The sequence below is a fragment of the Pristis pectinata genome, chromosome 17, assembly GCF_009764475.1.
Source record: "Pristis pectinata isolate sPriPec2 chromosome 17, sPriPec2.1.pri, whole genome shotgun sequence".
NCBI lineage: Eukaryota > Metazoa > Chordata > Chondrichthyes > Rhinopristiformes > Pristidae > Pristis > Pristis pectinata.
The window spans coordinates 9,117,225-9,130,651 of NC_067421.1; the positions used below are offsets into that span (position 1 = coordinate 9,117,225).

Consider the following 13,427-nt stretch of genomic DNA (forward strand, 5'->3'; position numbering starts at 1 on the left):
TACAGATGGTGAATTACAAATCATGGCTACTCTCTTCATAAAAGAAAAATGCTTTTCCTTGCATACTACTGTTTGGCCAGATTTTGACACTATCTACTAAAGGGAACAACTTCCCACTATTTACCCTAGCTAAACCAGTCATGATCTTATACGTTTCGATCTCAACCTTTGCTCCAAAGAGAAAATCTCAGCTGCTTCACCTTTAACCTGAGCTTAAATCTTGCAACTCTGGAACTATTCAAATAATTTTTCACTGCATCTTCCTTTGGACCTCCATCTCCTCCCTAAGTTTACCTAGCACATAGGAAGATGATGATATCTGGAGATTAATTATTTCAGACCAGGATATTAGAAGAGGAATTTCTGAAGTACATTCCTAGATCCATCCATCACCAGTTGCTTCTTTCATACCCTCCAAAATATCTGAAGTGAGGATGCTTGCAAAGTTCAGTTCCACTTGCAGTTCCTCAAACAATGACTCCCATGCTTTATGGCCCAGACACTGTCCAAACTTGGGGTGGTATGTGGCAAGGAATGTGCTGCACCAGCCAGTAATTGTAGCCAGTAACAGCCTAACTACTTTGCCTTGACATTCAATGGCTTAGCCATCAATAAATTCCCTAACATCAGTGGCCAGTTATATATGCCTTTTACAGTAACACTGCCGACAGGTCCTCTTTACAGGCGAGCTTATCTCTGACTTCCAATGCCTGATCACTACAAGTGGAGGTCAGATGAGAGACCTGCACTTTGCATCCCACCTCCTGACTTTATGCCACCAATTTATTGTATTGAATGGGATCACGAACCTTGATTGAAACGGCAAGTGCTATTGACTTTTCTTTCATTTACTTTATGATTAATTCTCTGGTTATTTAATGTGTTTATGAATAAATTTATTACTTTTATTTTAAAAATGATTATCAAAGGATATTCAAAATGAGTTCAAAGGCCTTTGAGAATGATGAGATGTCAGGGTTCTAGACAAGGGGCTGATACCAGAGATTGAGATATAGTTCACAGACTGCTCTGTGTTGTAGGATGGCAGCAGCAACACCTGCAGCTGAATCAGTCTCAGAGGGTCAGAACTTAAGTGCAACCCTATGGGGTGGAGAACAAGCACAGATATGTGCTCACTTCAGCTCAATATTTTGGGGGCATGCTGTCAAACATAACCTTAAGTGGACCAACCATATTAATAGGATGGCTGCAAGAATAGATCAAATGCTGGGTATTTTCCAGTGAGTGACCCATCTAATTCCCAATTCCACCATTTGCACAGCATAATTTGAGTATTTGCTGGAGTGTGCACAACATCCACTGCTCAACAATATTGAAAATAAAGCATCACCTTTTACTGACAACCCTCTGCAATATCTTCTCTGTTGTGGGTAATGTTTATCCTAAAATCAGCATCACTAAAGCAGGTTAATTGGTCATTCCTGATGGTGGGATCTAACTGCTTGCAAATTGGCAACTGAGTTTCCTATGTCACAACAGTGACCACACTTCAAAAGTACTCCATCGGCTGCAAAAGACTTTGGGACATTCTAAAAGGAACACAAAAGGTGCTCTGGAAATAGAAGTCATTGCCCTCCCTTGTTTCCACACAATCCCAATTCTCCCTTTGTTCTCCTCCACCACCATTTGCCACGCAGTATTCTAAGCTGGTTTTGATAATGAAAAGTGGCTCAACACCAATGCTCAGAAATATGTCATACTGAACCACTAAAAACCTAGGGCTGCTGTGGGACCAGTAGAATAGATGCTGTACTAAAGACAATAAGGTATTTAAAGCTGCCAGGGTTTTGTAAAAGTGGATTGGTCTTTTATTGCAAGATAGAAGGACCAGCATATCCCCAAAATACCAATGCACCCACAAAACCATAGACTCGTATTATTATTTTCTCATATTTTCTCACGAGGTGCAGGGAGGCCATTCAGCCCATTGATCTGATGCTGGCTCTCAGTCCCAATTCCCCACTAATCTCCCTGTAAAATAATCCCACTGTTACATCTTTGGGCTGTGGGAAGGAAACAAAACACCTAAAGGAAACCCATGCAGTCACAGACAAGACATCCAAACTACACACAGACTGTACCAGAGACCAGGATCAAACTTGGGCCACTGGAGAATGATACAGCAGAATTAACACTGCTGCCTATTTGAATTTAATTTTGGGAGGTGGACAATCCTAGCTACACCAACGTGCCCTGCCACCCTTTGAACAGGGTACTAGGCTGTTTCAGAGAGCAGTTACATAACATTAGTGGGTATGGAGTCATCATGGAGACCAGAGCAAGTAAGGATTGGATATTTTCATCCCCAGGGACACAGTGGCTCAGCTAGTACAGCTGCTGACTCCCCAAGGACCTGGCTTCCATCCTGACCTCTGGTGCTGTCTTTGTGGAATTTGCACTTTCTCCCTGTGGGTTTCCCTCTGTGCTCCATTTTCCTCATCCATCCCAAAGACATGAGGGTTGGTAGGATGGTTGGCCTGAGTGTAGGTGAATTGTAGAATCTCAGGGGAGTTGATGGGAATGTGGGGAGAACAAAATAGGATTAGTGTGGGATTAGCATAAATGGGTGCTTGATGATCAGTTTAGACTCAGTAGGGGGAAGAGCCTGTTTTTGTGCTGTATAAATCAATGACTCTATGAGAGAATGAAACTGATGGGATTGCTCTTTTGGGATGGGCCAAATGGTAATAAGTAGTTATTGTACATGAATTTGTCCTCACACAGCATAGGTAGAAACTAATCTTATCATCTAAGTGTTTATACCATCCTGACAAACACTCAGAGCAAGTACAGTACTGCAAGGGTTTGATAAAATCAATTGGTAAGTTGATATTTAATTTTAGTTACCATTACCATTTAAAATGAAATATGTACACACAGATCCTCCCCAGATTACAACAGATTCCTGAGAACTTTTGTAACACGAAAAGTTTGCAATTTGGAAATGCAGCCAACCAGGGGAAACGTGGAGTAAAACCAGAACATTTAACTCAACCAATCAGACTTCTCTTTAAGATGCAATGATATAACCACAAACCAAGTTTCCACACAGCAGAAGATGCCTGCAGCTCCGCAGCAGTTGGCAAATCCATCCTGCCAGTCTCTCAAACGCTCGTTCGTATGTACATACTGTATCTAAGTCGAGCATTTGGAACTGGGGAGGACCAGTATACCATATATGTAACGTGACCAGCTTTAAGAAAGGAACGTAATAAAAGGGAGCAGGAGTAGACCATATGGGAGATCAAGCTTGCTCTGCATTCAATAAAATCATGGCTGATCTGATCACAGTCTCAGCTTCACTCTCTTGCCTCTTCCCTATAACTGCTATAGACCTTTGATTAGGTACACCTCGCTGGTGTTGACAATTTCAAAGACTCATGGCCCTAAGGGAAAAGAAATTCCTCACTGATTCTTAGATGACTCATTATTTTGAATCTATGCCCCTCTTGTTCTAGGTTCTGTGAAGGGAAAATCCTCTCAGAAGCTACTCTGTAAAGCTTCTTCAGAAACTAATGCCTTCCTATTTTCCAACCAAAATGGAAAAGTTTCACATTCCCCCATGTACTCTGGCTGCCAATTTTTTGTCCACAGTTAACCTCTCTAAATCCCTCTTCACCCAGTTAGTTTACCAACTAGAAAATCATCTGTTTATCCTGAGTTTCCTGTTGGTTAGTATAAAGCCATGAAAAGGATGTTATCTTTTGACTGGAAAAAGATGGCTAAGCACCTGAGAACATTAAAAAAAAACTTTATTTATCCCATTCATACTGAATTGGGTAAGCAGAGTGTAGAACACATGGAAATCAGAGTAGGTCAATCTGCACCAGGCTAGTTCTGTCATTCAGTTTGAGAATGGGGAGCAGATTGACATTAGGGCTGTCGTGAATGTAATCAGGGTTCAGCTAGTAGCTTGGGGGGGTTGAGAGAGAAACAGTATCCCAATTCCAATGGCTGCTATCACGTTAAAGTTATTGTGATCTCTCAATGTCAAGTAAAGGTATTTCAAACAAATTAAGGATTTGTTATTTATTAAAATCACCTCCCTAGTCAGGACTTCTGCACAGTGGATAGTAATTCAATTATTAGTGCGTTGTAAATGTAGGTACCAGTCCTGCAGAAGAGATTCAAAACAGATGTTGACCGAATTATAGATATTAAAGGAATTAAGGGTTACGGGGATCGGGAAAATTTGGTGTTTTTTGAGGCAGCAGATCAGCTATGATCTTGTTTAATGACCTGCTCTTTCTCCCTAGGTTTTTTTTGATGAACTATAATGCAAAAGCACTGCAGATGCTGGCAATCTGAATTAAAGACAGAAAATGCTAGAAGTGCTCAACAGCTCAGACGCCTTCTGTGGAAAGAGGTACTACCTGTACTGTTGAATATCTCAAGCACTGACTGTTTGATGACCTACACCCGAATTGGTTGCTGGCGCCGAAGCGTGGCGACTTGTTGCAAGCTGCTCCCTGCAGATCCACTCATTACTTTTACTATAATCGTTCTACACTTTTAAATTTAAATTCTATGTCACTTACTATTACTCTGTGACACTACTCTGTACTCTGTTATTGTTTTTACCCTGTACTACCTCAATGCACTCTGTACTAACTCAATATATCTGCACTGTGTAATGAATTGATCTATATGAACGGTATGCAAGACAAGTTTTTCACTGTACCTTGGTACTGCAGAGAGTTGTGGACACAGCCCAGCGCATCACGGACACCAGCCTCCCCTCCATGGACTCTGTCTTTACCTCTCGTTGTCTTGGTGTAGCAGCCAGCATAATCAAAGACCCCACCCACCCAGGACATTCTCTCTTCTCTCCTTTTCCATCGGGTAGAAGATACAGGAGCCTGAGGGCACGTACCACCAGACTTAAGGACAGCTTCTACCCCACTGTGATAAGACTATTGAATGGTTTCCTTATACAATGAATGGACTATAACCTCACGATCTACCTTATTGTGACCTTGCACCTTATTGCACTGCACTTTCTCTGTAGCTGTGACACTTTACTCTGTACTGTTATTGTTTTTACCTGTACTACGTCTATGCACTCTGTACTAACTCAATGTCACTGCACTGTGTAATGAATTGATCTATATGAACGGTATGCAAGACAAGTTTTTCACTGTACCACGGTACAAGTGACAATAATAAACCAATACTTTCGACGACCTTCACCTTTCAGCACCCCGCACACTGACTTCAGGCGCCCAGACTCCAGGGTTCTGCCGCAGCTCCCAGATCGCCAGGGGGCGCCGCTCTCCCGCGCACGCGCACCGCGTCCGGCGCAGAACCGGCTGCTCTGGCCGGCGCTGGAACCCGGTTTATATCTTCCTCCAGCCGTTTCTTACATCTGCCTGAAAAAAGATGGATCGCCCGGGAAGGGGGCAACTTACTGAAATTTCGACTGACGACAACCAGCGCCCGCCGCACCGCCACCCAGTATCGGGGCGCGCATGCGTGTGAGGGGGGGGGCAGTGGCGCGGGAGCCGCGCGTGCGCGGTGCGGCGAGTGGCGGAGGTTGGGGGAGCGCGCGGGCTGGCCGTTAGTCCGGCGCTGGCAGCGGCCGGGAATGAGGTGGGCGTGAGTGCTGCTCCGGCGGAGACCGAGCCGTGGATGGAGACCGAGCCGTGGATGGAGACCGAGGCACGGCGACTCCTGGACTCCTTGGCGCGGGAGTTTCCAACCCCGCTGGCTCCTGAGGACGCGTTACCCGTGCGGCTGCAGAGCGCGATGTTGACCTGGCAGGAGGTGGAGGGAGAGAGCGTCGACATGGGGCTGAAGCTGCTGAGGGACAGGTGAGGGCTCAGCCCCCCCCCCCCCCCCCCCCCCCCCGGGTGATGGGTCTCTGCTGACCCCGTCCCCTGATAAGTAGCAGCAGTCTGAAGGCTACACGTGGGCTGTATCAATCAGATTTATGGGCAGGGTTGTACAACCACCAAGTCGGTATATGAGCGAGGTGAATGGGGCAGAGGGCCCTCGTAGTTAATAAGTGTCATTTTTCCAACCACTTCATTGCATTTGCAAACAAAAGTCTGGTTAAACTATGACAGTAGCTTCAAATTAAACTTCAGTGCAAATAAATAATGGGAAAATGCCGAAAACATAATCTAAAACAATGCAGAGGATGCGGAACTACAATGCTACTTAGACAGGAGGCTTGAGTTTACAAAAAAGTTAAGCAGAAATGTTCAAAATCATGTACTGTTTTGATAGAATGAATATAGTGGAAAGGGCAGTAGCCAGAAGAGACAGAAAATGCTGGAAACCCTCAGCAAGTCCAGCAGCATCTGTGGATTTCTTCAGATTTCTGACATTTGCAGCTTTTTTTTCACCTAGAAGAGAGAGAGTTAAAGTGACTAGCAGGAAAAAACATGGCTTGAGGGAACCTATTTTACACAGTGTTGTGATCTGGAATGCACTGCATGAAGGATAGTGTAAAATTTCTAAAGGGAAAGGAATAAGTTATGAAGAAAATGGTAAGTGAGGGGATTCTGAAATAAAGATAGAAATGCTGACTCAGCAGGCCAGACATCATCTGTGTTGGTTAACATTTCAGGTTGATGACCTTTCATCAGGACTGAGAAAAGTTAGAAAACAAGTATGCTTTAAATTTCAGAGAAGGTGAAGTGAATGCAGGGAATGTCCATGATATGGTGGAGACAGAGAGAGACTGAATAATGTGAATTGTAGTGGTTACAGTGAAAGAGAGTGAATGTTATTAAATTTGATCTTTTTGGGGAGGTGAATGAAAATGCAGAAGGAAAAATCTGATTCTGGAACTATATAATACAGAACACAATATTTGCTGGAAATCTGAATTAAAAGAAATATTGAAAATACTCAGTGGCATCAGAACAGGAGAGTTCTGCCAGAAAAAAGAAGGGCTGGTTATCTGAAGTTGCTCGATTCATTGTTGAGTTCTAAGGATGTAATACATCTAGATGAACAATGCAATACTGTTCCTTAAGTTTCTGTTGGAACAGAAGAGACCAAAGGCAGAAAGACCATTAGCAGAAGTGGGGTGGCAAATTAGTGAATGGCAACTGGAAGCTCAGGGTCAACCTTGCAATCTGAATGAAGGTATCTTGAACAGTTGTTGCCTAATCTCTGTTTTGTTTCACCATTGCAGAGAAGGTCACATTGTGAGTACCAAATTGGAAGAAGTGCAAGTTAATCACTGCTTCATGGGAGCATTTGATCCTTGAACGGTGGCAAGGGAAGAAGTAAAATTGCATCTCCTATGGTTGTATGAGAAAGGCAGTGGGTGTTGAAGGAGATGAAAGAATGGAATGAAAAATGCCTTTGGAATGTGGGAGGAGAAGGTATGGTGGTAGCAGTGGCATCTCATTTTGAGTGATGGAAATTAGAGAATGATCCATTTAATTTGAAGGCTGGTGAGGTGGAAGGTGAGGAGAAGCGAACCTTATCCATGTTTTGAGAAGAGAGAGGTTAAGAGCAAAAGTGCAGGAAATTAAAAACAGTGGGGAGCTCTGTGAACAGTCGTGGAGAGCTAGTCATTGTGAAGGAGAAAGAAAGACCTCTTGGAAGCACTGGTGTTAAAAGTCGTGCCATCAGAATGACTGAACTGGAGAAACTAAGAGAACGGGATGGAGTCCTTTGGGGAAGCAGGATGGGAGGAGGTGTAATCAAGACATCAGCGGGAATCTGTGGGCTGGTAATGGATATCTGTCACTAGAGATGGAGTTAGAGGTTAAGAAAGTGAAAGATCAGAGATAGACCATTTGAAAATGGAGCAGTATGGAAATTGCCAGCAGAAGTGAAACTTTTGAATTTTATTGAGAACAGAGCAGCAACTATACTGTCATCAGTCTGTTAGAAAACAGGTGAGTGATGGGACCTAAGTGGTACTGCGATTAGTACTGTATCGTATTCCACAAGGAAACATATGGCTTGGACTTGTGCAAATTTCCACAGTTATACCTTCAACTTGGAGAAAGTGAGTAGAGTTAAAGGAAAGGTTGTTAAATATGAGAATGAGTTCAACCAGGTGGTGGACATTGGTTGGTTTCTGTTCAAGGAAAAATAAAGGGCCCTCAGACCATTCTGTGTGGGATGAGGGTGTAGAGGGATTGGATGTCCATGGTGAAACAGAAAATTGTGAAGATGAGAGCTGTCACAGATGTAGGTGGGAAGAGACTGGACAAGGGGAAAAAAGAATAGTCAAAGGTATGAAGAAATGAGCTCTGGGGCAAGAACGGCCTGAAACAATGAGCCTATCAGGGCAATTCTGCTGTGGAATGGGGAGAATGTAGAAGCAGGTGGTATAAGGTTGGGACAGTGAGGGTGGAGGCTGTGGTGGAAAGGTCTGAGGAAATGAGGTCAGTGGTTGACAGACTGGCCTGATGTTTTGGTCCAGAAGGAAGGTGTCATAGAGGTGGTATTCAGCCTTTGTGAGGTAGAGGGACATTAGGCAGCTCTAAAGAGCTGGCACAGACACATTGGGCAGAACCATGTATTGCATAATTCTGAAGTTGACTTTTTTGTTTAACCCTTTCTAGCTCTGCTTAAAGGTGTCCAACATTCTTTTGTCTGCACAGTTCATTGTTGGGTGTGAATGGACATTAAAGATTAGTATGTCTTTCTGTTACCAGCTTATTTATATATCTGTAAGTAATTAACTACATCCTCCAAACTTGAGCGGTTCACAACTTGATCTAAATTTTAGATGATTGTTTGTTACAACACATGGTTAATATTTTTTGCAGAATTAGAGGCCAACTACATTTTTTAAAACAGGGAAGGATCATTAGGCTTAACTTTTGAAACCTGGGAAGCTCCTTGAAATGGGAGCTAACGACTTCCTGAGGAAAAAATAATGAACTGTTTAGAGCATTGCTCTTGCAGTTAAGCAACCCTTTCACTGTGATTGGGGGTGCATCTCTTAGAAGAGATGGGATCACCAGCCTTTGGTTATGCAGATCTGGAAGTGAAAACATTATGCAACCGGCAGACCTTTAGCTTTCAGTGTAGTAGGAGGAGGAGCACTGTGTGAAGCTGTTGCAGGAAGTAGCAAGTGATCTGCAAAAGAATTTTGAAGGAAACTATTTATTTAGTTGTTGCACTAGTGTTGAAGCTGCTCTTCTTTGTCCTAGGGTCATCTTTATCACCCTGTGAGTAGAATTAAGCAGGAAAATGCCATTCAGCCCTTTGGGTCTGCTCCTTCATTCAGTGGCTGATCAGTCAGTTCAGTACCCTGTTTTATACTGTTGATTGTTTTAGCGTTAAGAAATGCGTCTACCTCCTTCTAGAATACGACTTGGCCTCCACTGCCTTCTGTGGTAGAGAAATTTCTCCTGATCTCACTTCTAAATGGCACACCCCATATCTTGACCCTTGTTCTGGACTCCCCAGCCTTTGAAAACATTCAACCTGTCACATCAGTCCTGCTGTCTCAGGAATTACTCTCGTTAAACTTCCTTGCATATCCTCCTTATCCTTCCTCAGATAAGGAGACCAAAACTGCATACAAAACTCCAGATGGGGTTTCAGCAAGATTTTGTATTATTGTAGCAAGGTGTCCTTGCTTCTGTACTCAAATCCTCATACAATGAAAGCCAACATATCAATTGCTTGCTGCACCTGAATGCTTGCTTTTGGCAACTGGTTGAACTCTCCTTTCTAATCTATCATCGTTCATGTAATAATTTGACTCTGTTTTTAAAACTAAAGTGTATAACCTCACATTTATCCATGTTACACTGCATCTGCCATCCATTTGACCACTGCTCAATCTTATCTAAATCATATTGGAGCCTCTTTGCATCCTCCACAGCTTGCGTTCCCTACCTCCTCTCTGCCCCAGCTTTGTGTCATCTCCAAAACTGTAGGTGTTACATATGGTTCTTTCATCTAAGTTGTTGATATATACCATGAATAGCTGTGGTATGCTACTGTACTTGCCACCCAGTAAAAAGATCCATTTATTCCTATTGTTTCCTGTCTGTTAACTAATTTACAATCCATGCCAGTATATTATCCTCAATTCCATACACTTTAATTTTACAATGTAACAGATGGTACCTTATCAGAAGCCTTTTGAACCTCCAAATACACTGCATCCACTGTTTTTCAGTGTTTATCTATTCTACATCCTCAAAAAAAACTCCATTATATTTGTTAAGCAGGATTCTCCTTTCATAAATGCACACTTTTAAAAATTGTGTTAGTGCTTTCTAAAGGTTCTGTTATTACATCTTTTACGTTAGACTCTAGTGTTTCCCCATTATTGATGTTAGATTTACTAACCTGTAATTCTGTTTTTCTCCGCCCCTCATCTGTGGGAACTACTCTAGAGTCTAAAGAATTTTGGAAAATGACCACAATCTATCAATTATTCCCAAGGTATTTCCTTTGGTACTCTGGGGTGTAGATTATCAGGCCTCAGAGGTGTGTCAACCTTTAGCACCACTAATTTCCCTATCTTTATTAATACTAATTTCCTTCAGTTCCTCCCTCTCAGCAGATCTTGGGTTGAGTTTATTTCTGTTCTCCTTTGTGAGAACAGAAGCAAAGTATGTGTTTAATTGTTGTCATTTCTTTGCTTCCTATTACAAATTCCCCCATTTCTGACTATAACAGCCTACATTTGCCTTCACACTAACCCTTTTCCCTTCAGATATGCCTTTAAAATCTTCATTTCAACATCCTAGAGACAGGAAATAGGAATGTGTGCTGTGAATTTGGAACCAGAAACATTCGGAGACCACTTCAATTTTATAAAAAGAAGCATCATTAGAATGATGACACAAAAAAATTCTGCAGATGCTGGAATCACAAAGTGCTGGAGGAACTCAGCAGGTCAGGCAGCATCTATGGAGGTAAATAAACAGTCGATATTTCTGCTGGACCATCTAGAACTCTGGATACAGCCTCAAGGTTGAGATCAGCCATTAAGAGAGGCTTGGATGTGGCCCATGTATTTGACCTCTTATCCAAAGATTGTTCACTCTGGGCCTGGTGACACTTTTGCACTTTGCTACCCTATTAGCAATGTGCTTAACAAGATTTTCAGGAAGTAATAAGCTATTATTGGGGAAGCACAATAATAAAAATAATTAAACTTTCCTGATTATGCATTAAATCTTGTCTAAATTGCTAGAACTCTATTGTAATGACCACTCCAAACCCACTGAAAGGACAGTTACTTGCAAAGTATTAAGCAAATGTAAATTGTTTAATAAATTTACTGTCAGTCAGACTTGTGTAAATTGCAGTCAAGTTTCACTAAGTAGGTTTATTAGGTTACATATTACATTTGTCTTCTGTTTTCTCAGTTCTTATCCAAATGGATAAGCAGCAGCCAGTTCCATAACCATTTCCATCACCCTGACAAGTGTCGTGAGGGTTGGGCCCCTGCTGCTTCCTTTGTATATTGTTTATTCTTGTGTTATACAAGATAAAGGAATTTACTTCCTTTGGGTCAGGTGGCTTTTTGTCTCAAAAGTAGCAGCTTTTTTGTTATTTCCTGTTCTGAACTGTTCAGTGTAGCTTGTTACTTCCTTGTTTGTAATCCATGATGTGCTGAGTACCACAATTATTCTCTTGTTCTGTGTAAATAGGAGGTAGGGTAACCTATGAATAAAATTTGGCTGCAGGGAAAAGGATTTATGTGACTTGCAATTTTATGAAATGATCGTGATGTTGGCCAGGTGATAAATCACATATGGAAACTGAACCAAGGTGTTAATTGCCTATTATTTATTGTCTGGTGCACATTCCAGGAATTTTTACTTTGCGAGTGCTTCTCATTCAGTGTTTGACCTTGTATACAGAAGAGACATTGGTTCAACTGATATGAGAGTGGATATGCAAAGCAAAGCAAAGCCACCAGAACCCACTGATTTATTGAATTAATAAAAACAGGCTCAAAGCTCCTGTTTCTAAAGTAGACAGGGTGATCTAACATAAATGTCAACAATCTGAGCTGTGTAGCTCCAGAACTGAGAGCTGAGACACATTCTTGAGACTGATGTTCTAGAAATTGTGCTTTGACATGGAGCTGGATCATCCTGTAAGCAGTTATACCAATTTTCTGAGTTCTGCCTGAACCTATCTGGCAGGGTAAAACTAGTCAAGACTCATAAAACAGCTCAACTCGGAATTCTTTTTAAAAGTATATTAAAACTAAGTAATCACTAAAACCAGTTTGAAGCACTACAAATGACATAACTATTTTGAGGTATTATGTAACATTTTATTACATAAAATTGTAAAATATACACCAACATACTGTGCACTGGTATAGTCTTTGTACACTAATGACCTGATGCAGATTTCTGTTAACTATAACTTCAACTTGTACGTATCTCCCTCCAGCTCTAATTCTGAATGCAATTAATCCCAGTGATCGGTCAGAGAAGCCCACTCTTTTATATACAGGTGATCGATTCTACCCAATGTCCCTTGCAGATTCTCCTAAGCTTGCTGCCAAACATTCCTTTCATAATACAAAAATCACACCCAAAACAATTGTTTGGAAACCCCTCTTGACTGTGCCAGGTCTACATATGTTCATATATTGCTTTATTTAAGTAGTCCTTGTTGATTTTTCACAGCTTGTTTTGCTGTGGAAGAACTCTGAGCAAATCAGTACCTTGAAAAGTTCTTGTTCTCATGAACACTTATCTGTTAACTTGAAAATTACATGGGTAGTCAGAGTGGATAAATGAACTATCCTTGGGTAGTCCTGTTAATTTATAAAGCTTCTCCTTAAGCTGATTCTTCAGCTTGCAGTCTGTTTTAAAAGTTTCTTTATAACATCCCACGGAGTTAAATGCATTCATGATTCAGGTTTGGTTACAGTATTACTATAGTTGATGAGTACAAGTATGCATAGCTTTAGATTCTGCTGAGCTAGAGGTTTCCTTTGTAGTTTGCCAAGCATGTATTTTCAGTCTGTGGATTTTACTGTTTTCTTATGTGTAGTGAGCACAAATGTATGTTTTACATCTATGTATCGTAGGGGAATAGAATTTGGCACCAGCGATCTATGATTTCTTCATACTGGTGAATGGCTAATTGGAAGAGGAAGTGAAAGTTTAAACCAGATGGTTGGATTTGGGATTATGAGGAGTTAGAATTGTCCTTTTTCTTTTGCTCATTGTATTTGACAGATGTTCCTTGCAATTTAGGATGCAGTAACAGTCTTTTGAAATTGGTGAGAATTGGACACAAAGATGGGTTCTGTGATTTCTTTTTGGTCTTGTACTATAGCAATTAAAGCAGGTGCTAGGGTCATTTGATGAACAACTATATGACATAACCTAAGTTACTATGTCAGTGCCAAGGGTATAATTAACTATAGCATAGCATCACAATCAATCATAAATTTTACTTCTACTCTGACTGGAGTTTTATAAAAAGATTAATGG

General features: G+C 41.5%; 1 protein-coding gene across 1 annotated transcript in view; it reads left to right on the top strand.

Annotated features, from left to right (window-relative positions):
* Positions 1-5,504: 5,504 nt before the first annotated feature.
* ppm1f (protein phosphatase, Mg2+/Mn2+ dependent, 1F) overlaps positions 5,505-13,427 on the top strand; it is a 53,457-nt gene continuing 45,534 nt past the window's right edge. The window contains exon 1 of the mRNA XM_052031853.1: positions 5,505-5,831. Coding sequence (XP_051887813.1) covers positions 5,650-5,831 — 182 coding nt within the window. The 5' untranslated portion in view covers positions 5,505-5,649. The remainder of the gene's footprint in view (positions 5,832-13,427) is intronic.